General features: G+C 46.0%; 1 protein-coding gene across 1 annotated transcript in view; it reads right to left on the bottom strand.

Moving 5' to 3' along the window:
- The window catches only part of unc5a (unc-5 netrin receptor A), a 717,175-nt gene that overhangs the window by 68,031 nt on the left and 624,008 nt on the right, over nucleotides 1-25,136 (bottom strand). The window contains exon 12 of the mRNA XM_038795643.1: nucleotides 3,722-3,955. Coding sequence (XP_038651571.1) covers nucleotides 3,722-3,955 — 234 coding nt within the window. The remainder of the gene's footprint in view (nucleotides 1-3,721; nucleotides 3,956-25,136) is intronic.

Genomic DNA, 25,136 nt, shown 5'->3' with positions numbered 1-25,136 from the left:
GTGCCTACCTCTATCAAAGGCCTTTAGCATTCCAATGGCCTCAGTTAGATTATTGCTTCACTTTTGGAAGGCAAAAGGGCCGAGATTTTCACGACTCCTGGAGACTCCATGGTCTATGCATAATGATGCTGGGAAGTAGGATCTGGAAGTCCTATTCCCGTATTTAACAGTAGGGTGAATGGAATGTGATATGACTCACACCCCATTGGGGGATACCCAGACCCAGCAGGGCATTTGAACTCATTGCTGAATTCAAACAGACACCATTTTTGCCCAGCCCCTATCCCATAGTCTGCAAGTTATGATTTTTTAGAGTAACCGTAAATGTTCCAAAAAGGATAAAGTCTGTAGAACTGCCAAGCAAAGTTAATTAAATGGGAAGGTAAACCTTTATATTTAAAAATAAAAACAGCCTGCCAATGTATCTGAGGTGAAAAGGTCTGTGCTTGCAGTTTCAATAAATAGATGTTAACATAACCCTCAGGGCTATTGTTGCAGCAATATTACTGTTTTGATTGCACCCACAACTTTTCATTCTTATACGAAGGGGGGGAGGTAGCTGTAAATTCACTGTTTGTTGACAGATCCAACAAGTTATTGAATGATTAGCAGTGTTTCATGTGGGGTTTTGAACACAAATATTTTTTTTTTAAGGGATAAATACTTGAGGGATTTTAAATATACTAAATGTTTGTTTTATGAATTAGAGTTTTTTTATATGTAGTGAAATCTACAATAGATACTGAGAACTTTGTTTTATTTGATCTGAGCTTGGTTGGATACAAGGTGAGTTGGCATGGAGCATGTGAAGGCAAAGGGCGGTAGCTGGGGGCATGGGTTGGTGTGAGTTGGCACTGAAATGGCATATGGGCTATAAGGGGCACAAGTTGGCACTGTGTCTATAAGAGGCCATGTGGATGAATGGAGGGGTCATTGGGTGTGAGCGGGAGGCTGGGTTGGCAGGAGTTGACAGGGATCAGGTACTGGTGGAGGGGTGGTGAGGGCTGAGGGCTAAAGGGACAAATATTTGACAACACAGCTGAACATCCCAGAGAACCAAGTTGGGCCTTTTAACCAGCCTGCCTCAGCACTCGACTGCCTCAAAATCTGCCTCCGATCTGCATCCAGGGGTGGTGGGCCTGTTTCCTGCAGGCATCTGCCTGCTCACACCCAATGATCCCTCCATTAATCTACATGGTCTCTTATAGACATAGTGCCAACTTGGTGCCAATCCATGCTCCCCCCCCCCCCCCCCACTCTCCTCCATGGCCCTTTTTTAGCCTCCATGTCAATTTGGTGCCAAATCACACCAACCTAGACCACTTACACCCTCCATGCCAACAGGAAATTTGAAGATTTACCTTTGATCCTTTTCAACTCCCTGAGTCTGAGCATTTACCAAAAACCACCTGTTGCCCTGCACCCCCAGCCCCGACTCCAAGGCAAAAGATCCAAAAATCTACTTCCTGTAATCCTTTATGGACATGAACCACCCAGATATCAGACACTTAATTTTCTTTCACAAAATCATCTGAAATCATCTGGTATGGCAGAAAATCAGGTGAAGAAGATGTCTACTGTACCTTCAAATCCTGGCATATGATGGGGCATGGATGTTTGGTCTTCCACACAAGCAGATAAAGCAACCACCTGTCCCTTGATTACGCCTCTGCAAGTAAACAAACATCTAAGACCCTGCATTCCGCCAGTACTGCATTGAGCAGGGACTACCGGGATGGTGGCAGTCCTTGAATAGCTATCCAAGGGTTCATCAAAGTGCCTTTCAGAGGGAAAATTTCCATTTGTGGCCATCTCCTTTACTCCACAGGCTCTAAAATGTACCATAAATAAATTTTACGGCCAGATATCTGGGGGTCTTTTGTCCCTTTCCACTTGGACCCATTTACTTTTGGTACGACTGCATCTTTCCCGATGGCAGTATCTGGCTTCTTTTGCAGGCAGGATCTGACTAGAAACCTGTGATGCACAACTAATGATTTCTCGCGCAGGAAACGTAGTTGAAAATGAGTTAAGCTGAATGATCGGTTCAGTCTATCTCCGAATATCATCCGATACCGCATTACTTCATGCCTTTCCCTGAGAAGAAAAGGCATATAAAGCATTTCAAACTTCTTAATCTTCTTGAAAGACCTTTTTTCTTTGAAAACCTGACTGACTACCCATGCCTCAAACGCTGTATTTCATCTTCCTCTGTTCACAGAGATGAATCACAGACCTTTTAACACAATAGTGTTTCCGATAACTGAGAAAAATGGATGAATTGTTTTTTGTTGACGAGCTCTGTGGAAAGCAACTTTTATTTGCATATTAACCACTTTAATTTAGGTGCATTAAAAAAAAAATCTTTTGCTCCGAACCCCCAAATTTAAAGCAATCCTGTTTACAAATCCTTTCTATAGAAAGATGGTCAAACAATCTCATTATGTAGTTTTGTTTCAAATAGGATAGGTTGTATAATCAGGATCAGTTTTTAAAATATCAGAAATTATAGTCCGAAATGTAATTCTTACCAATTAGTGTCAGAAAACACTTAGCATTGGCTTTAGGCATTCTGCCAACCTCTCAAACAACAAATAATGTACATGATGTTGACCAAAACAAACTATGGCAAAATGAAGTTAAATAACATTGAATTGAATGATTGGAGACAATATTAAACTGCCACATAAAAGCATATGAAATAGGAGCAGAAGTAGGCCGTTTGACCCCTCAAGCCTGCTCTACCATTCATTAAGATCATGATCAAACTGATTGCAGCCTTAAATCCTCTTTGCTGCCTGTCCCCTGTAACCTTTGATTCCTCTGTAGATCAAAAATGAGTGTAACTCAACGTTGAATATTTCAACAATATGGCATCCACTGCACTCTAGGGCAGCAAATTCCAAACATTAATGGGAGAAGAAATTCCTCATCTGTCAATGGGAGACCCTTTATTTTGAAACCATGCTTCCAAGTTCTAGATTCCCCCAGAAGGGAAACACCCTTTCAGCAACAACAACCTGTCAAGGCTGCTCAGATTTTTTTGTTTCCATTCGATCATCTCTCGTTCTTTGAATTGCAAATTAATATAGGTCCAACCATTTTCAACAATCCTGGCACCGGAATATACCGCCGATGTGAACAGCCGGTAGATCACACCCAGGAATCTAAAATCCTAGGTCCAGGTGTGATCTCACCAATGCTCTGAACAGTTGTAGCAGGATTTCCCTACTTTTATACTCCAATCTCTTTGCAATAAGGGCCAACATTTGTCTTTCTAATTACTTGCTGTATCCTCACGTTAATCTTTTGTGAGGATACACAAGCCCCTCTGTACTGCAGCATTCTGCAGCCTATCTCAATTTAAATTATATTCGGCTTTTCTGTCCTTCCATCTGTCCACTCAAATGTCTTTTCACATTGTTGTTTTAGACATGACTGAAGCTCACAAATGTGAAAGAAATACTGCTGTTTTAAACAAGACAAAGTGTCATTTCAAAATAATTTAAAAATAAATTACAATTGAACGGCAACAATTAGCTTCTAGTCAAATAATAGGTTGTAAATTAGGAGAGGTCACTCAAAGTGTTCAATCTTAACTTTCATTGAACTGCTAATCAACATATGAGGTTTCACTTATTAGTACTCAGTAATATGATTAATATGATACAACCTTCTGAAAGCAAATGGTTTGTCTTGAAACTTTGGATTAATTGGTTACCTTCAGTGCATTTTGAGTATCTTCCAGACAATAGACCCGTATGCTATACTCCAATGATGTGCAGGTTCCTGGTGCAAACAGAACTAGCCTTAACCGCTTTGCAGCAGTCACATTCAGTGATTCACCGACTAGGGTGTATTTGCCTAATGTCTCAGTAAATATATGGGACATCTGACCATCAAGCTGGCAATAGTAGGGATTGGAAGGAATTTCTTTCCCTAAATGTAATATCTCCTGTGGAAAGAAAAGAGATAAAAAAAATAGCGATGGTAAGTACTTTTCATAAAACTTCACATTACCAGCCAGTAGGACAGACACTAAAATTGCTTGTTTAACAGACATGGATACCACTGCACAATACACCAGTGTTTTTCAAACTTTTTTTCCTGGGACTCACTTTTGCCAGCTGGCCAAACTTTGGGAACCACGCCAACCGGCCTTAGGGACCCATGCTACATTCGCTGGCCCAATCTATCCTGAGTCAAGGCAGTGTTTGGGTAATTCAAGTTTTCTTGCCCCCGGCAAGAGAGGGAAAGAAAATCATCCAGTTTTCCTATTCTTAATCAATATCCTGTAGCTCCTGATGCTTTGAATTTATGTCAGCATTGAGTGAGGATAGGATCAGACATGCCTATGACGTCCTCCTACCTACAATAAGTCTTCTGATTGTCATTAATCAGATAGAGTGGATCTGGAATAAAGTTTGCTGAGATATTAATTATTTCCCGAACATCAATTTTGTCTCATTGTGTATACTTATTCATTCTGCCTGGGGGGTGGGGGGACACCACAATTCTAGTCAAATCTCTCAATTGAAGTTTCCGCCATCATTAAATCACTTTCAGTGGCAACCAGTGATCATGACAAGGTCCTACTTTTGATCCTCTCAACTCCCTTCCACTCCTGCGGGGCCACCTCGGGGTCGGCTGCCGCCAAAAACCTAGCAACTGGTGTGTCATGTGAGCTGCAAGAAGTTACCAGATGACTTTGTGGTCATATCTGCCTGTTCTATCGGTGGTTTTCTGTATTTGCTCGCTCACCGGCCAGTTCTATTTATTGATGTTATTGATAAAGGGCAGCACGGTAGCACAGTGGTTAGCACAGTTGCTTCACAGCTCCCCAGGATAATAAGTTTGATTCCCTACTTGGGTCACTGTTTGTGCGGAGTCTGCACGTTCTCCCCGTGTGTCCGTGGGTTTCCTCCGGGTGCTCCGGTTTCCTCCCACAGTCCAAAGATATGCAGATTAGGTGGATTGGCCATGATAAATTGCCCTTCGTGCCCAAAAAGGTTAGCTGGGGTTACTGGTTTACGGGGATAGGGTGGAGGTGTGGGCTTAAGTAGGGTGCTCTTTCCAAGGGCCGGTGCAGACTCGATGGGTCGAATGGACTCCTTCGGCACTGTAAACTCTATGTTCTGATATTGCTGTACACTAAGAATTACTATTTTCTCCCATGATGACACCATTTGAATAAATGCCATTGTCATTTAAAATTAGTTAGAATTTAAAAGGGGCCACGAGTATCACATATGAAAACCGTTGCTCTGCGACCCTTTTGACACCTGCCCGTGACCCACCCGCGGGTCACGACCCGCACTGTGAAAAACCCTGCACTACACTAACATATAAGTTGATCTGTACGTTTAAAGTATTTATAAATTTTCTATGAAATGTGTTTGAGCAGCGGTTGACTTATTTGTTGTGCTTCATTGCAGTGTTCATAAAAGCCTACTTGTGACACTGATAAAGTTCATTATTATTATTAATAAACAGAGATTAGACAATTTTAATTTTGACTTCTTTAAATTTAATAAGCCTGCTGCAAAACCTGATAGTGAATAAGGGAGTGTTGAACTGACTGGTCCATTCTTATTGCGGGGTTTATTTTAATAACCACAAAAATTAAGTTGAGGGTTTAATCATATACAACCTCAGCACCAAAGACAATGGGCGAAATTCTCCGCCCCCCACGACGGGTGGGAGAATAGTGGGAGGGCCTTCCCGACATTTTTGCCGCCCTCCCGCTATTCTCCCCCCCCCCCCCCCCCCCGCCGAAGTCCCGACCCGAATCGCTGCCGCCGTTTTTTTACGGCCGGCAGCGATTCTCAGCTGTTAGATGGGCCGAAGTTCCAGCCCTTTACGCCGTTTTTACGAACGGCAAACACACCTGGTCTTGCCGTTCGTAAAAACGGCGTGACTAACTCGCTATTAATAACCATAGCACCGATTGGCACGGCCGTACCACGGCCGTGCCAAGGGTGCCATGGGCCCGCGATCGGTGGGCACCAATCGCGGGCAGCGGGCCCGATGCCCGCGCACTACTTGTCCTTCCGCCGCCCCGCAGTATCCATTCGCGGGGCGGCTGAGGGGCAACCCGGCCCGCGCATGCGCGGGTTTCGCGCAAAAACGCGATGACGTCACCCGCGCATGCGCGGGTTGGAGTCTTCCAAACTGCGCATGCGCGGCTGACGTCATATGACGCGTCAGCCGGCGCTAACTCCAGCAAGCGGGTTTAACGATTTTCATTAAGCCCGTCTTGCCGGAGCCTACGGCGTCGGGCTGCTAGCCCCGACCCGGGGACCAGAATCGGTCCCCGGTCGGGAAGGGGTGCGCTGCCGTAAAACCCGCCCGGGTTTTACGGCAGCTTTACGATTTCTCCCGTTTTGGGAGAATCGCGCCCAATACTTTTCTGGTTAAGAAATGGTCTTCATTTTAAGTTTTCAAATTTTCTTCTTAAAAGTAATGACTCTTGCTGGCTTATAGTTCCAGAAAACATTTCAACCAGTAAATACTCTAATTTGGAATATACATTGTTCTATCATAGGAGCAACCTGGCGAATCTTTGACATGTTTTACACTGCACACCAAGAAGAAGGTGACCATGCAAGTATCTTCGTCAACAGCCCTTGGAATCCAACAGATCCAGGTAATTAATCTTTATATAGAACAGTACAGCACAGAACAGGCCCTTCGGCCCTCAAAGTTGTGCCGAGCCATGATCACCCTACTCAAACCCACGTATCCACCCTACACCCGCAACCCAACAACCCCCCTCTTAACCTTACTTTTTTTAGGACACTATGGGCAATTTAGCATGGCCAATCCACCTAACCCGCACATCTTTGGACTGTGGGAGGAAACCGGAGCACCTGGAGGAAACCCACGCACACAGGGGGAGGACGTGCAGACTCCACACAGACAGTGACCCAGCCAGGAATCGAACGGGGACCCTGGAGCTGTGAAGCATTTATGCTAACCACCATGCTACCCTGCTGCCCCCAATTTGCAAAGCTAAAGGTGTTCAGAAATGACACTAACCCAAACATTTTGGTTTACAAAACAAATAGATGGCAGCAGAACACATATTAAGATGAAATTCAAGGGCATGAAAATGCCTCTGTGCATTATTTTTACCTGGTTTGTTGATTTTATTTGGCCAGATGTTGGAGTAGCAGGACATCTAAAGGCATGCTTTATTAATTAAGATTCGCTCTGAAACCTTCAGCTCCACAATTTTTGCCCACTAAGTTACTGAACTTGAGTTGATAATGACTCAATGATGGGCACAGAGCATCTAGGACCCAAGTGATGAGGGCAACCAACCTTAACTATCAGACTGAAGGAGTTTGAAGTAAACAGTAAAAGGACTAAGAAGGAAATGTAAACTGGAATGAGTGAAGCCAATGTCACTTTAGCTTTGGAAAGACAAATGGTGAGAGAAATAATGAGTGGATTAAAGAGAGGATAAAGGCAAAAAAGTAGGTTTTAACAAATGTTTTTGACATGTTTTAAATTTCCGACAACAATTAAAACCTGAGGGAATAAGATGTTGTGCTTGTAGTAGTTAACTCTCATGCCAGAGGAGTCGATTGAGAATTTAAATAAATGTTGCCACAGTCCCAGAGGACCTTAAGCTGTTCTCTCTTTGAGAGCTGACTGGTGGTAATTTAACCTGAGGGCACCACACCTCAGGCGAGGGGTAAGGTTGAGAAGGCACGGCCTTCATGAATAATCTCAGCCGGTATGAGAATTGAACCTGTGCTGTTGACGTCACTCCACATCACAAACCAGCCATCCAGCCAACTGGGTTAACTGACCCTCATATTAGGAATTATTATATTATTAAAAGGGCCATTATATTTTGCTTCAAAGTATTGGGCATGTGTTTTAGCAAAGTCATTAACTCAGGGAATCAACCCTATGCCACCGTGAAACCCATGGCAGGGTGCACCACCAGCAGGACTGGAAGATTCTACCAGCATGAACAACCAGAAGATCCCATCCCATGTATCTCCCGTGCAAAGAAAGGCCTATTCCCAAGGAAGAGTCTATCGTATCCACCTGAACCATCTCCAACTCTTGAAGTTAGCAATGTAAATGCAGAGTGAGGATCTCCAGGAAATTCATCATTGACCTTTGTGCCATACTGCAAGATGAGCAGAGGTCCATAAGGGTTGGTGGACACCCAATTCCAGTGGTCCTGAAAATCAGAGGTAGCACCTCAGCATTCCAAGTAATGTGTTGAAAGACCAATTGTTAGACTGCTGTGATATCATGCAAGCCCCCTTTGAAGACTGGTACCTGTAGCCATGATAACATCAGCCTCATTGTACATGGCGACAAGGTCAGCTTGCATGAGCTTCCAATGTAGCACTCAGATGTTATGTGATTACTGCTTGTGCTGCAATAGAAGCTGACATATTGACCAGCAACACTGCATCATGGTTGAGTCCACAAGTGTGATAATTGTCACCACTTCTTTGCTGTAATGAATGAGCTGCAAGCTTTGTGCAAAGCAAGGCTTGCAGGGTTGATACCAGACTCCTCCTGTCTCCTTGACAGTGACAGCAGTGGCAGGTCTGCTAGTGCACCTGGAATTTGTGTGTGCATGCCTGCCACCACTTTTCTGTATGTTGCCTCAAAGTCCTCATCAGAATCCTCTGCAACAGAGCTTGTGTGCCACCTCACACATCTGTGCCACCATTTCCCCATGCCTGTCTGCAGGCCTCTCATGCATGATGTCGCATCTTCCTGAGGCATGCACAATGTCAATACTTAAACTAGTGGCTGGCTGCAAGTGTTAGGTCAATTAACAAAGTTTCATCACCATTAGTCTCATCTTCGTCCACTACCAACACTTGTCCGTGTTGCTGTTTTGGGTAATTTAATAGAGAGAGTCACAATGGTAGGGTTATGGTTAAGGGAGGAGAGGAAAACATGAAGAGTATGATTAGACTATTGCAGTTTTATATCAGAAGAGAAGGTTAGTTAAAGGGGAAGTGGAATTTGAGAAGAGATTAAGGTATGAAGACACCGTCACCCTCAATGCTTTCAGCTCCGACATTGGCTACAGCCTCAGCCATGGCCACTCCAGTGATGGTTAGCACCATCTCCATTGGGATGAGGAAATGCTGCCATGTCAGCCTGCCTCTTGTTACATGTTGCTGCCTGCAGTTGTGAGCCATTTTGTCCTGCAAGAGAGAAGGACGTGTGCCTGGGAATATTGTCCACTGTGTTTGGGTGATGTATCTGTCATAATTGAAAAGCTGGTAGTCTACGCAAGCTGTGAGATCTAGATAACTGTGCATGAGAGGTGAGGCTTTGAATGTTAGCTATAAGGCTTGATTGATAGAGCTTGTTGGCACATGAGTGAAGGGGTCGTGGTAAATTAAGCAGCATGAGGCTAATGGTTCATCGATAAGGATAGGACATTTTAAGATGAATTCACTGACCATTATCACTCTGTAAGGTCATTGAACTACTTGCAGCAGTTAATCTCGGTCCTCAACACATTGCTGGTGTTGACTATGATGACTATCTTCTTCATTGCCTTTGTAGTATCTGTTGGGAGTGCCTTTTGTTCCACTGTGGATAGTGGACCTCTCTCCTTCCCACTTCCTGCGTCCAGGCCTATATGCTGCTGTGCCAAAGAAGCTTCATCATGCTCTTTGCACTGCTATGCCAATTTTCAGTGTTCTTCCTGCTCTGACACTCTTCCTCAGCCACTTTGAGTACCTGCTCCAATGAAAATACACTTTACGGCTAAATAAGTATTTGATTCTACTTGCGTTAGAAGCAAGAGTTCCGATTAATTGTGCATCAATTTCCCTCCACACTTTTTCAGGCCTTACTGAATATTGCAGCACTATGATTTCTGCCAGGCTATGCTTTTTTCCAGCACAATTTACCAAATATCAGCCAAATGCCCATGTAAAGGTTTGAAGAATTTTAAGTACACGTTAATTCCAGATTGGAGTAAGTTTGGGTTCCCTAAATCACCGACAACAAGAACTTCCAACAAAGGTAGGTTATTCCTGAGATCAACAGTTACCTACTGTAAACCCCCCACCTTCCTCCCAGCCCTCCTTTTCTGTTGGGAAGTTAACTGAAATTCAAAAGACAGTTCTGGGCTAAGTGGTAATAAAGTCCTGGAATCTTGTGTACTATTTGCTCTGGCTCCCTGAGCATGTCCTAACACCTCGTTAGGATGTTGCTGCCTTTCTGTGGGCAATGTATTCACTGTTAGATACACAGAACATTTACTTGTGTTTGTTCTTAAGGTGCTGGAGTAACTGCATTGGCCTCTGTAAGAGTCTGCATGTCCGTTGGTGCAGGTGGTTGGTGCCATAGGCTGTATGGCTAAAGTGCTGTCGTTGTTCATTCTGCTGCCTGCAGAAAGTGATGGTGATTAAGCACTTAGTGGGCACTGTCTGAGGCTATCACGTAACTGTTTGGTTGTGGGGCATTACTGTGTACCACTGTCAACTGGCCATGGCTACATGAAATCTGAATTATAGCCATTTGACCTGGTGTTGGGAGGACCGAATCTATGGGCACTTCATCATAATGAGGTTTGCTTCTCAATCTGCCTTGCAGAAGGACATCATTCACGTTTTTTTCAAGTTTAAACAACAGCAGAGCCTTGGCAGTAGGAATTGTGGTCCTGGTGCGCTTGCAAAAAGTCATTGTGCTGACGAGGACATGCCCTGTCATGTTAGATATCGAAGGCTGAGGAGTGCATCATCGTATTCTCTGCGATCCTGTGAACATTTCTCTGGAAGATGCTTGGCTGAGCGAACTGCCTGTTCCATCAAATGGTTTGGCTGTGGATATATGAGGCTGCTCATCAAATCCTCAAAATCCCACCTGCGTGCAATGTTGTGAAATTCAGCTCAGATGAATTGCTGAGCATTGTCTGTCATCAGTTACTGTGGGATGCCATGTGTGGGAAAGTGTCTCTTAAGCTTGACGGTTACTATTTTACGTGGCTTATTTAACAGGTGGTTGAGTTCAAACCACCTGGAATACAAATGAGGTAAGACTAAGTGCCGTTTATTATTCCACTCGAAGATTTTGGCTGTTGTGAATGACCATGGGAAGTTCGGGACTTCATGTAAATGCAGTGATATATTTGATGAGTGCACTGCATGGTGCCTCTGGACATGTATCTGTCCATGTTTGCGTACGTGGGGGCCAGTACAGTGATTCCCTGGTCCTGTACCTAGTCGTTTCCAACTCGAGGTGCCCTTGGTGCAGTTGTTGTTTATTGTACCTCTGAACAGCGTATGAGATGACAAATTTCTGGCTACGCAGTATTAGTCCATCTTTTGATATATATATATTTTAATTTATTCTCCTTTTTCACATTTTCTCCCAAATTTGCACCCACCAACAATACATAATAAGCAGTAATGAATATAATGTCAATCCCCATATCAACAACAACAATCCCATCCTCCCATCAAACCCCCAAACAACTGCCCGCATGTTAACAAAAACAAATCACAAAAAGGAATCCGATCTCACCCATAGTCACCATTAATACATACAGTCCCCCTCCCCCCAACCCTCCCACTCCCCCCCCCCCCCCCCCCCCCGCCAATGTTATCCAAATCTTGAAAGTGCGTAATTAATAACGGCCATAAATTGTAGAACCCCTCCATCCTTCCCCTCAGTTCAAACTTAACCTTCTCAAGAGTCAAGAATTCCAACAGGTCCCCCCATCACGTCAGGGCACAGGGTGGCAAGGTTGCCCAACATCCCAACAGGATCCGCCTGCGGGCGATCAATGAGGCAAAGGCTACAACACATGCCTCCGCACCCGGTTCCAACCCCGGCTGGCCCGGCACCCCGAATATGGCCCCCGGAGGGTCCGGGTCCAGTTTCACGTGCACCACTTTAGAGATTACCCGAAAAACCTCCTTCCAGTAATCCTCCATTTTAACAGGATTAAAACATATGACCGTGATTTGCAGGGCCCCATCCCCGCAACGTTCACACACATCTTCTACCCCCTCAAAGTGCCGGCTCATCTTCGCACTTCTGAGGTGCGCTCTATATACTACCTTCAGCAGTATCAGCCCCAACCTTGCACACGAGGTGGAAGCATTCACTCTCCGGAGCACCTCACACCAGAACCCCTCCTCCATACCCTCTCCTCCCACTTTATCTTGATCCCATCCAGCGGTGCCTTCTCCTCTTCCAAAATAGCCCCGTAAACCGCCGACACAACCCCCTTCTCCAGTCCCCCTGTCGTCAGCACCTCCTCCAGCAATGTGGAGGCCGGCTCCACTGGGAAGCTCTGTATCTCCTTTCTGGCAAAATCTTGAATCTGCATGTGTCTAAACATTTCCCCTGACTCCAGTCCATACTTCGCTCCCAGCTCCTTCAATCCTGCAAACCGACCCCAAGAAACAAATCTTTTAGTGTCTTCTCCTCCCATTTCCAAAAGTTTCCATCCCACTTCGCTAGCTCAAATTTGTGGTCCCCCCGAATTGGCATTACCCTTGACCTTGCCCCCAATCTGAAGTGTTGCCGAAACTGCCTGCAAATTCTCAATGAAGCTATTATTACAGGTCCTCCTGAGTATTTCCCCGGGGCCATCGGGAACGCGCTGTTGCTAGCACCTTCAATCCCGACACCAGACACAAACTCTCCTCCATTCTGACCCACTAGGAATTAACCCCTCTGACCCAGCTCCATACTTTCTCCACATTCGCCGCCAAGTAAGAATACATCAGGTTGGGAAGACCCAAACACCCTGCCTGCCTTCCCCTCTGTAGTAGCACCTTTTAACTCTGGCCACCTCCCTTCCCCATATGAACGAGGAAATCATTCCTTCTCCCTAAATCTAAATCTCTCTAAAAAATGCTTTTGGCAGGAAAACCGGCAGGCATTGGAAAATAAACAGGAATCGCGGCAGCACATTCATTTTAACCGCCTGTAGCCGACCCCCAGTGACAGAGGGAGACCATCCCACTTTGCCAGACCAGCTTTCACTCTCCCCACCAAACTAGAAATGTTGTACCGAAGGACCCCCCCCCCCCCCCCCCCCCCCCCACCGCCCCACCCACTCCCGAGGTACCTGCACCCCCAGGTATCTAAAGTGAGTCCCTGCTCTACGGAACGGCAGCCCCCCCACCCTTGCTCCTCAACCATCCCCCACACCACTGCTCCCCCACCACCCGCCGCCCCCCCCCCCCCCCCCCCCCCCCCCCACCCCCCCGGCCAAGACACCACAAAATACTCACTCTTGTCTAGATTTAATTTGTACCCTGAGAAAGGCCCAAACACCCGAAGCAGCTCCAATATTCCCCCTACTGACACAATCGGTTCTGACACATATAACAAGTCATCGGCATATAAGGAAACCCTATGCTCTATCTCCCCGCCCCGCACTATCCATTTACATACCCCCAAACCTCTTAATGTGATGGCCAATGGCTCAATCGCGAGTGCATACAGCAGGAGGAACATAGGGCATCCCTGCCTAGGCCCATGGTGAAGAGAGAAGTATCTCCAGCTGATGTTATTTGTGCGGACCCTCGTCCTCGGCTCCTTATATAATAGTTTTACCCAGTCCATAAATCTTGGTCCAATCCCGAAACACTCTAGAACTGCCATCTAGTACCCACATTCTACCCGGTCAAATGCTTTCTCGGCGTCCAATGCCACAACCACCCCGCTTCCTTCCCCTCCGCTGATGCCATAACCACTTTCAATACCCTTCCAATGTTCGAAAAGAGCTGCCTCCCTCTCACAAACCCCGTCTGATTTTCATCTATCACCTTCGGGAGGCACTCCTCCAGCCTACCTGCCAGTACCTGCGGCAATACTTTTGCGTCCAAGTTTAAAAGTGATATGGGCCTTTACGACCCACACTCTGTCAGATCCTTATCTTTTTTAAGCAACAGGAAAATCGATGCCTGCCGCAAAGTTTGTGGTGACACCCCCTTCCCTATCGCCTCCTCAAACATCCCCATCATCAGGGGTGCCAGATTATCCTTGAATTTTTAAATAATATTCCACCGGAAACCCATCCGGCCCCGCCACCTTCCCCAACTGCATCCTCCCAATCGCATCTTTTATCTCGTACTCCACTATCGCTCATTCTAATGTAGCCCTGTCCAGCTCCCCTAACCTCGGGTACTCCAGCCCTTCTAAAAATTCCTGCATTTCCCGGCCTCCTCCACGTGGCTCTGACCTATACAACCTTTCGTAGAATTCCTCAAAGACCTTGTTAATCAGATCCGGAGCCACCACCAACTTCCCTGCCCTGTCCCTGAACAATTTCCCTTGCCGCCGCCTCGTCCAAAGCTGATCCGCTAACATACCCCACCTTCTCTCCATGCTCGTAAACTGCACCCCTTGCTTGCCTCAGTTGGCGCACCACCTTCCTGGTAGTCAGTCAAAGCTTACCTGTAGTTCTTTCCTCTTTTCCAACTTCACTTGGTCTTCAGCTTCTGCATAACTCCTATCTATCTACAGCATCTCATCCATTACCCTCTGCCACTCCAACCTCTCCTCTTTGTCCACCCTGGCCTTAAACAAGATCACCTCACCCCTAACCACCACCTTTAGAGCCTCCCAGACAATTGCCTTTGACACCTCACCCGTACAATTGAAACCTATTTATTCCTCAATTACTTTTTCAATTTTGTCACTGAACCCTCGATCCTCCAAGTCCCACATCTAATTTCCACCCCGGCCTCTGTACAACCCATTCTCCTGTACCATATCCACCCAATGCGGAGCATGATCTGATACTGCAATTGCCGAGCTCCGACCCCTTAACCCCAGCCAGCAAAGCCTTCCTCACCACAAAAAAGTCAATCTGCCGAGAAAAACGAGTACTCCTGCTCCCTTGGGTGCAGTAACCTCCAAGGGTCCACCTCTCCCATTTCCACCATTAGCCCAGCCAACGCCTTTGTGCCCCCCCCCCCCCCCCCCCTGATGGGACCAGCGAGCGCGGCTGTGACCTGTCCAAACTTGGCTCCTGCACCAAGTTCCAGTCCCTCCCCACTATCAGTTTGTGTGTGTCCAAGTCGGGGATGGCCCCAAACACCTTCTTCATGAATCCAACCTCGTTCTAATTGGGACCATATATATTTACCAGCGCCACTAACCTCCCCTCCAGCGCCCCTGTCACAATCACATATCTATACCCCTGATATGCAACCACATTCTCCACCTGGAACCGTACTCTTTTGCTGACCATTACCGCTAGCCCTCGAGCCCTTCCGTCAAATCCAGAGTGAAACACCTGACTAACCCAGCCCTTTTTAAGTCTCACCTGGTCCTTCACCCTCAAGTGAGTCTCCTGCAGCTACATCGGCTTTCAAACTTTTAAGATAGGTAAGCACCCGTGACCTCTTGACTGGACCTCCCAACCCCCTCACGTTCCACGTGACTATCCTAACTGGGGGTCTATCACCACCCCCCTTTTTATCCATCATCATCATACCACGGGCCCTGCCCAATGAGCCTGACCCGCTCCTATCCATTATTAACATCGAACCCCTTCCCCCCCTCCCAGAATGCCCCCCTGCACTACTTCTCAAAAAAACATCTCCCAGTATTGATCCCTTCCCCCCCCCCCCCCCCCCCCGGCACGACACTTGCGCGGGGTTCCTTGCCGGTTCTCAAACCAGCTTGGCTTGGCGCCCGTGACAGCCCTAAAGGCTGACAAAAATCAGGGGAGAACAAAAAAATGGGGAAACCCCCAAAAGCGCCGTAAACAGCGGACACCGGTGGGAGCTCCTCTCGATGCTGCCGACACACTCGCAAACGCCACCAGAAGTCAGTCAGCTCATCTCTGATGGCGAAAAATGTACAGAGCTCATGAAGTGCCCTTGAGGATTCTGACCAGCTCCTCAGAACTTTGCGCAGTTGCTTGCATGTGACTTCTGCCTGTAAGGCTTGTTTGAATTCCTGAATTACATTGCCATAATGTTTACACCTTCTTCATGATCTGCCTGATCTGTGGTGGGTAAGGAAGCTCTGGAGATGGCATGAACCAAATACAGCTTCTTATCACCTTTGTATACGATGCTGATGTTGTAGAAGTACAACTTCAGCATGAAATGCAGCCATGCAGATGCAGTGTGGAGTGCTTCGATCAGATGGTTATGAATGGCTGGTGATCTGCATCAACAATTACTGTGTGACCATATATGAAGTCATGAAATTTCTGAAAGGGGAGGACTAAAGTTCCTTTTTGATCTGTGCATAACACCTCTATGTCAGTGAGCGTGAAGCAAGGACTATTGGTCTGTCATTCTGGTAGCAGACTGCACCAAGTCCATGCTGGGAGCTGTCTTTTGATAATAACATGGGTGTCCAAATGTCAAAGTATTGTAATACTGGTTGGGGTGTGAGTGCTTGATTGAGTCTGTTGATGTCCACTGTGTGGTGCTTTTGCCAGCACCATTCAATGTCCTGGTGGAGAAGTTGACAAAGAGATCCTGAGACCTCAGTGTAACACAGGATAAACTTAGAAAGGCCATTTATCATGTCAAGATAGCATTGTAAAGCGTCCTTGCCCACGGGAATGGCCATCTGTCATATAGGCATTGTCTTGTCTGGATTGGGCTTCACACCATCGGCTGAGAGTAAATGGGCCACTTAAGGAACCTGATTGACCCTGAATCTGCCAACTATGTGGAACTTGAAATTTCCCTTTGTGCAGCGAAGGGTTGCTACAACTTTGGTGAAGATTGTCTGCCCGCCATAAACCACAAGGTGCATCTGGGTACTGTGATCTGATGCTGCATATGAATCTATTTCCTGTAACATTTGGGTACATTATCCTTCACTCCAGAGTCAATCTTGACTTTAAGTCTGGTGTTACTGCTAATTAGATTGAAGGTGGTGAAGATGTCACCCTTTCCTGTGATGTTGTGAACACTGCCACAATTGCGTGTTGTTGGAGGCTTTGTAGCTTCACTGCTTTGGTTGAATTCCAATTTATTCACTTTACTGACTCTCCTACCCCTGGAGGATCAAACAGTTGCTATGCTGCTGATGGCTGGGGAGGGTTGCTGTGGTTTGGATTTGCACCACTTGGCAAAGTGGTTCCATTTTCCGCAGTTGTTACATCTTTTACTATATTCAAAATAAGTTCTATTCACTGTGTGTCGCACACTGCAGCTGTAGCAGGGCGCCTCCTTTAGTGCAAATACCTCTGTTTTTCAACTAAAATCTCTGCTTTGTTTCTCTGATCATTCATTTAACATACGGATATTGCTGCTTGTTTATAATATTAAGCCTTTTTCTTGCATCAGCTGCTTGTGGACTAAATCGCTAATATAGTCCTCAAACTACTCGATCTGTAATTAGGTCTTCAGTGAGAGTTCCAAACGTACATTTCTTTACCAATATTTTTAGGATAGCTCTGTAAGATTGTAATGAGTTGTCTGCTCTTTGGTTCAATGAATTGAACGCATATCTATTGTAGCCACCTAAGATGGACACTGGGCTACAAAATGGAGAACTGCTAAGGCTGCAGGGAGAAAACAGTCTTAGCAAGGACAAGCAGTTTGCAGAAGGCTAATTAGCATTCTGCACGTACAGAAACCAGTTTATGGCCAGGTGCATAATCTCAGCTAAAGGTGTAAATGGCAACAACGATTTACATAGTAATGAGGTGATCCAGATCCAGGCCCACACAATAGAAACATTTAGGTTTGAATGGATACTTTGAGTAGACGCCCAGACGAAACGGCACCATAAGTATCCATCACAAAGCACCATAGAGACCGCCCCACCCATCGAGAAGCGACCCTCAGATTGGGGGGTTTGGAAAATATCGATTGGGAGAACACCCAATCGATATACAGCAGGTAGAGACCGCCCCGAAGAGGCACGGACTTTGGGGGGACCTATAAAAGTAAACCCCGCACATGGTCCTGTCTGTTGTTTGGCTCCGGCTTCCTGTTGTTTGGCTCCGGCTTGCTGTTGTTGCTCCGGCTTGCTGTTGTTTTGCTCCAGCTCCGCTTTGCTGCTACGTCGCATCCTGACTCCAGTTCCATCACCAGCCGTTGAGCCACCAGCCATCGAACTGTAAGTGTCACCACGACGATCGCTACGTGATCCAGACTTGCTAGACCCTGACGACCTTTAACACTCTGAGAGTTGCAGACCAAGAACGGGACGAAGGCCTCGCTCCCTGACCTTGCCTGTTCCTGTTTAGATAAGTATCTTAGTCGTTTAGTTTAGAAGTAACTTAGTCTCTTTAGCGTATGCATGTGTATTTATTATATTTGTTATAATAAATATCAATCGTTTGAACTTACTAATCGGTGTACAGATTTATTACTTTGAACCTGACCTTGATATACTTGTGAGGTGTCTAAATACGGCACCTGGCGGCTCCTGAGCTGAATTACATACACAGAGCTGTAGTAGTGTTAAGCACACGGCCTTTAAACGGAGGCGTGTTAATACACTCCAATAAAACACGTAACACTCAAGTAAAACGTGCAACATTATCAAGGATTTTTTTTTACCGGAAGATAGGCGTTCTTCAATTGTTTCAGGATTATCTTGGGGCTTATTGTTTCCTCTGTCTTGAAAACAAATGACTGGAATTTCTCTATGTCATTGGTACATGTGTGCTTTAATAGGGTATAAGCATTTACCTTTTTGAATTGCCAGAGAGTGCAGCACCACAGTAAATATGCCACACCTTCTGGAACCTTTCCCAACTCTCTGCATTGTTTACATCAAAGGCAGGTGGGCCGATGTGGCAAAGTCCTAGTGCCATACAGCCAACTCCTGACATCATGTAGAATGTTGCAGGTTCCCTAAATCACAACAACAAGGACATCCAACAAAGGTAGTTTTTTTCCTAACTAAACTATGCCCGCGCACCCGGCAATCGATCACGCCCACTTGACCTCTTTTGTAGCTGCGTCATCATGTACCCACTCGGCCTACAACAATCACAATGATATCAAAGCCCATAGACACTACCATTTCTAGAGAATGCAGCTGTCTCTGTATGTTATTGAGTGAATCAGATTGGCTAAAGACTGGCACTTGTGATTGTGAGGACTTCTCACATGCTGAGATTCCTGAATGAATGCAAAGATCTTTCAGATTTGAGAATTAGGACACTATTTGATGGATAGTTCACTACCATATATGACTAAATGTAGCATGGTTCCAATGCTTTGACCCAATCTATTGGTTGGAGAAAGGATTTGTGCTATCTATATCTCATTGATTTTGCAAGATAGTAAGCATGGCACTCTTTCTACATTCCTCCCAACTCTTTTGACATCCGTACCACCACCCCCACTTCCTTTGTCCTGGCTGTGTAGCTGTAACTGACTTCAATTAAAGATTGTGAAGGTCAACGTGCTGGAGTAGAAATTGGAATGGTCCACTTATGGATAGATAATTAATGGTGTGTGGATCGCGTGTACCGGAACCTGGAAGTATAAGGATCATCCTATATTGGATCTCAAGCTTTATTCTTATAAATTAGGTAAGTTTTTTTTTATAAATTTAGATTACCCAATTATTTTTTCCAATTAAGGGGCAATTTAGCGTGGCCAATCAACCTACTCTGCACATTTTTGGGTTGTGGGGGCGAAACCCACGCAGACACGGGGAGAATGTGCAAACTCCACACGGACAGTGACCCAGAGCCGGGATCGAACCTGGGACCTCAGCGCCGTGAGGCGGTTGTGCTAACCACTAGGCCACCGTGCTGCCCTTTAAATTAGGTAAGTTACTGAAACCTGTCAATCTGGACTCAAAACATTAGCTCTTTTCTCTCCCCGTAGATACTGCCAGACCTGCTGAGATTTTCAAGCATTTTCTCTTTGGTTTCAGATTCCAATATCTGCAGTAATTTGCCTTTAACCAATTTTAAGAGAAGCGATTTCAATCTGCTTGCCTCACTGGCAATGACCCCCAGTACGTTTCAGAGTGGACAAGACAACAAAAAGGAGGTTAATCGCATGCCTGAAGTGACTATTACGAATCATGCAGAACTTCCTACTCCTTATAGTTCGACATCAAGCTGGGAGCAAAGTTTCATCCAAATTAGGAACAAGTCTGAACACTTTTGTTAGATCTCTTTCTTTACATACGTAAATAACTACCACCTGGTTTACTTGGCTACCAGGGGCATTTGCATAATTGTCTGTCCTAATTTAGGGTCAATGTATTTCTGGTGCTCTTAGGGACAACGGTTCAGTGTCATTAAATTGGTGCTTTCTGATCCTATTTTACATCTGGTGCACAGGGGTTTCATTTCTTCCCACCTTTCTTTGGCCCACTTCACAGATATGACTTCATTACCACTGACTAGCAAACAGCTCAGGCTGAACCAGGTTGATTTACATTCACTTCACTCTGAGCTGAGGTTCAGACCTCCTCTCTTTCCTGTCATAAAGACTGCCTTGTTCCATTTCCATCATATTATCTGCTGAAGCCTAATTGGAGGGGAGACAGATCTGCTGGCCAATTAGTGGGAAGGCAATTGGTGATGGGACACCAGAGAAGCGGCCCATGTTCTGAACTCACTCGGCAGCCATTGTTGGAGCTTCAGTCTATGAATGATTTAAAAAGATAAGACGAATTTGCATCTCAAATTGGCCAGGGCAGATGGACGTCCCAACAGTGACTCTCACCTGCAAAAAGCTCGAGACCTTAGGCAGTGAACTCTGAAGAGTAGTGCTTAATTACATATATGTGCCAAGTGCCAATGCAGGAAACTTCACTTTTCTTCCAAACAACCCATCTTCCCGAAAGGAGGCAGTGTTGGCAACGTGTTAATGCATAAACAGACTCGAGTCAGTCGTAATTGTATGTCATGACATGCCTTTGCTCAAGTGATTGTCTGTACCAAAGTATCCTCTAATTTTATTTTTGGAGTGCACAGCTGACTTTTGTGAAGTGCGTGAGATGCTCACATTTTTTTGCACTGCCATGCATACACTGTAATTGAAAGAGACCAACGTGTGTGCGACCTGCAGCTTAGGGGGTATATTGTTGAGCACTACTTATTGAAAGCAATGACCACACAGCAACTGTAAAAGAAAGAAACTCCTGGCGCTAATGCCCTAGACTACCATTATGTACCACACACTAAGTTACATCTAAGCCTGTTGTACGTGAATTATAAATCAAATATATGAGCCAACTATCATTTGCATATACATGCTGAACAGATGTAGCTTTGGCACTGGGGAACACAATGCAAATTTTTATTCAAGGTTGGACTGCAGTTGGTATGCTAAAAATCATTAAAAAAAATATGGTTTAATTTTCCAGTATTCTTTAATCCACCAATCAGAATTCAATGGACCGCATATAGCTGCCAGAATTTTTAGATTTGGGTGAAAATTGTGCTCAAATTGAACTTGCTTTGCAAAGTGATTTTTACTTTGCTCAAGGGAACCTTCAAACTCATTTGCATATTGACGAGCATAAAATCTCCCATGAACCAGGATTGGGTAACAGTTTGGAAAGTAATGATTTTTAATAAAATTTGCATTAAAAATATGCCTCGAGGGATAACCCGGTCTAGTTTGATTACCACAGTTGAAAATGTGTTTATCGCAATAAATAAACTTAATTAATGAGAGTATCTGGTCAGCCAGCTGTGTGTAACCCGATTTGAAATAATTGAAACTACTTTTTAAAAAATGCAATAGATACTGGTGTGCAGCAGTCAGTTCCATAGTAAAATTTAAACCGTACTTAAAAAATTATCAAAGTGTCATAATATCTGAAAAGCATATTTTTAAATCTTTTTGAAAGCTCACCAACAGCTTGATTAACAGGAACTCACCATGGTGATTAGTTTGACCTCAAAAAAATGGTCAGTTTTGTGGGTGGAGCAGACTTCAAACATTCCAAAGCAACACAGAAAGTCTACTTGATCTGTGTGGACTAAGTAGTCACATGAGAACATGATGCGGCGACAAAGGAGGTCACATGACAGGAGAGCAGGACTGATCCCTCGGAGTGCGGGCAGAGCTCAAGTACTATATGTAGCTGTTGAGCTTAGGTATAATCAACCTTTGTTGGAAGTCCTTCCTGTCGGTGATTTAGGGAACCCACAACTTTCCACATGGTGTCAGGAGTAGGCAATATGGCACAAGGAATTTGTCACATCAAACCACTTGTCTTTGATGAAAGGAAAGGGTTCCAGAAGGAGTGGCATATTTACGGCGATGACAAGTCAAAAAAGCTGCAAGTTCTTACCCTATTAAGCATGGTTGGTCCCGAGGCTGTCGAAAAAAATTACAGTTGTTTGCTTTTCAGACAGAGGAGCAAAAAGGAGACTCCAAAATAATCCAGAAACAATTTGTGAACATCTGACTCCCGAAATGAAAACAAACCCTTGATACACATGCGTTCAAATCAACAAACCAAAACGCAGATGAGGCAATACAATCTTAAAAGCTCACCTTCAGAATACTGACAAAGAAATGTGCATTTGGAACTCTCACTGAAGGCCTAATCAGGGATAGAGTAGTTTGAGGACAAGATAGCGATTCAGTCCACAAGCAGCTACTGCGAGTAAAAGACTTAACATTACAAGCAACCATCTATATTTTTATTTTCCATGAACAATCAGAAAAATGAAGCAGAGATTTTAGGCAGTACAGGCGATGCTCTGCTCCAACTGCATTGGCCAGCACCCACCAAACAGAACAGCTTGTTTTGCATATGGTAGAAGATGCAACTAATGTGGGAAGTGAAACCACTGATCCAAGCCATCAGCAACATGGCAGTTGTTTGATCCTCCAGGGGTAGGAGCGTTAGCCAGGTGAATTAAGTGGAGTTGAACCAAAGCAGTGAAGCTGCAGAGCCTCCAATAACACAATGGAAATGATCTACTGGCTGCGTTGCGCCTGAAAGGCAGTGTGGCATGGCCAGTAAATGCTAGATCTTCCGGAATCAACCTAGCTCGCAACGCCTCAGGAGATAGGATGCAATCTCGTGAGATGTCATGATCTGAATCCCGGCCATTGTGGTGTGTCACTATTTTGCAAATCTGCATATTAGAGCGAGGCAGCTAGTCTTACTCTATTATGCACTCCTATGATCTACCCGAGGTGTTGGGATCTAACCCATTCACCTCGGGCGAGTGCTGTTCAGTGCTGGTCCCCACAAACAGGGACCAGACGGAACTTGTGGAGAATTCCCAGGGGTTAGGAGGTCCCCACATGCTTGCTTGCTGGGCAGGGTGCCATCCTGGCACTGCCAAGATGCCCAGGTAGTATACCCCGATCGCGGGCCTGGCCACCGTGGGGGCACCCCCGGGGTACGATCGCCCCACGCCCCCCCCAGGACCCCGGGGGCCTGGTCGCGCCGCCGATCCCGCTGCCACCAGATGTGGTTCAAACCTCGGCAGCGCGAGAGGCCTCCCAACGGCGGCACTTCGGCCCATTGCGGGCCGGAGAATCGCCGCAGGGGGCTCGGTGCGGCGCGTTTCCCGCGCCCGCCAATTCCTGGGTGGCGGAGAATCTCTGCCACGGCGGGGGCGGGATTTTCGGCGACCCCAGGCAATTCTCTGACCCTGCTGGGGGTCGGAGAATTTCGCCCCTTATGTCTGGAGTTTAGCTCTTTTCTCCATGTTTGTATCAAGATTGTAATGATTTCAGCAGCTGAGTAACCCTGACGCAACCCAAACTAAGCAACTAACTCAGTAAGCATGTTATTGCTAAATAAACGTCACTTGATAGCACTGTTGATGATCCCTTTCATCATTTTACTTATGCTAAAAAGTAGACTGATGGTGCGGTAATTGGCCGAATAGGTTTGTCCTGCTTTTTATGTACAGGACATACCTGGGCTTTGCTGGGTAGATGCCACTGTTATGGCTGTACTGGAACAGCTTCCCTAGGGGCAGGGCACGTTCTGGAGCACAAGTCCTCAGCATTATTGTCAGAATATTGTCAGGGCCCATAACCTTTGAAATGTCCAGTACCTTCAACCGTTTCTTCAAATTGGGGCAGTGACTTGAATTGGCTGAATACTGACTTCCGAGGTGGATCACCCACTTGGCACTTTTGGCTGAAGATTGTAGCAAATTCTTTAGCCTCATCTCTCACAATGATGTGCTGGGCTCCCCCTTCATTGAGAATGGGAATATTTGTGGAGCCTCCACCTCCAGTGAGTTGTTCAATTGTGCACAACAATTGTCCATTAGAGAATCATAGAATTATTACAGCACAGAAGGAGCCCAATTGGTCCACTGGGCGCGATTCTCCCAAAATGGGAGAAATCGTAAAGCGCGCCCCTTCCCGACCGGGAACCGATTCTGGTCCCCGGTCGGGGCTAGCAGCCCGACGCCGTAGGCTCCGGCATGACGGGCTTAACGAATATCGTTAAGCCCGCTTGCCGGAGTTAGCGCCGGCTGACGAGTCATATGACGTCAGCCGCGCATGCGCGGATTGGAAGACTCCAACCCGCGCATGCGCGGATGACGTCATCACGTATTTGCGCGAAACCCGCGCATGCGCGGGCCGGGTTGCCCCTCAGCCGCCCCGCGAATGGATACTGCGGGGCGGCGGAAGGAGAAAGAGTGCGCGGGCATCGGGCCCGCTGCCCGCGATCGGTGGGCACCGATCGCGGGCCCATGGCACCCTTGGCACGGCCGTGGTACTGCCGTGCCAATCGGTGCCATGGTTATGAAAAGCGAGTTTGTGACGCCGTTTTTACGAACGGCCAGACCAGGTGTGTTTGCCGTTCGTAAAAACGGCGTGAAGGGCTGGGACTTCGGCCCATCGAACAGCTGTGAATCGCTGCCGGCCGTAAAAAAACGGCGGCAGCGATTCGGGTCGGGAGTTGGGCGGGGGGTGGGGGAGAATTGCGGGAGGGCGGGAAAAATGTCGGGAAGGCCCTCCCGCTATTCTCCGACCCGTCGTGGGGGTCGGAGAATTTTGCCCACTGTGTCTGCACTGGATCTGCGAATGAGCATTATAACTTTGTGCCATTCTCCTGCATTTTCCCCACACTCCTGTGCATTGTTTATATTCAAATAATTATCTAAAGCCTCTTTGACTGCCTTGATTGAACAATAACCATTCATGATTGCATGAGGCAAGACTGTAGAATTTACATCTGATCCATTGGTTGTGGAATCACTTAGCTCAAATGCTTGCTGATTA

Source organism: Scyliorhinus canicula, chromosome 4 (assembly GCF_902713615.1).
Source record: "Scyliorhinus canicula chromosome 4, sScyCan1.1, whole genome shotgun sequence".
NCBI classification, from domain to species: domain Eukaryota; kingdom Metazoa; phylum Chordata; class Chondrichthyes; order Carcharhiniformes; family Scyliorhinidae; genus Scyliorhinus; species Scyliorhinus canicula.
Note: the sequence above shows the minus strand (reverse complement) of the source record. Positions and strands in the feature narration are given on the sequence as shown.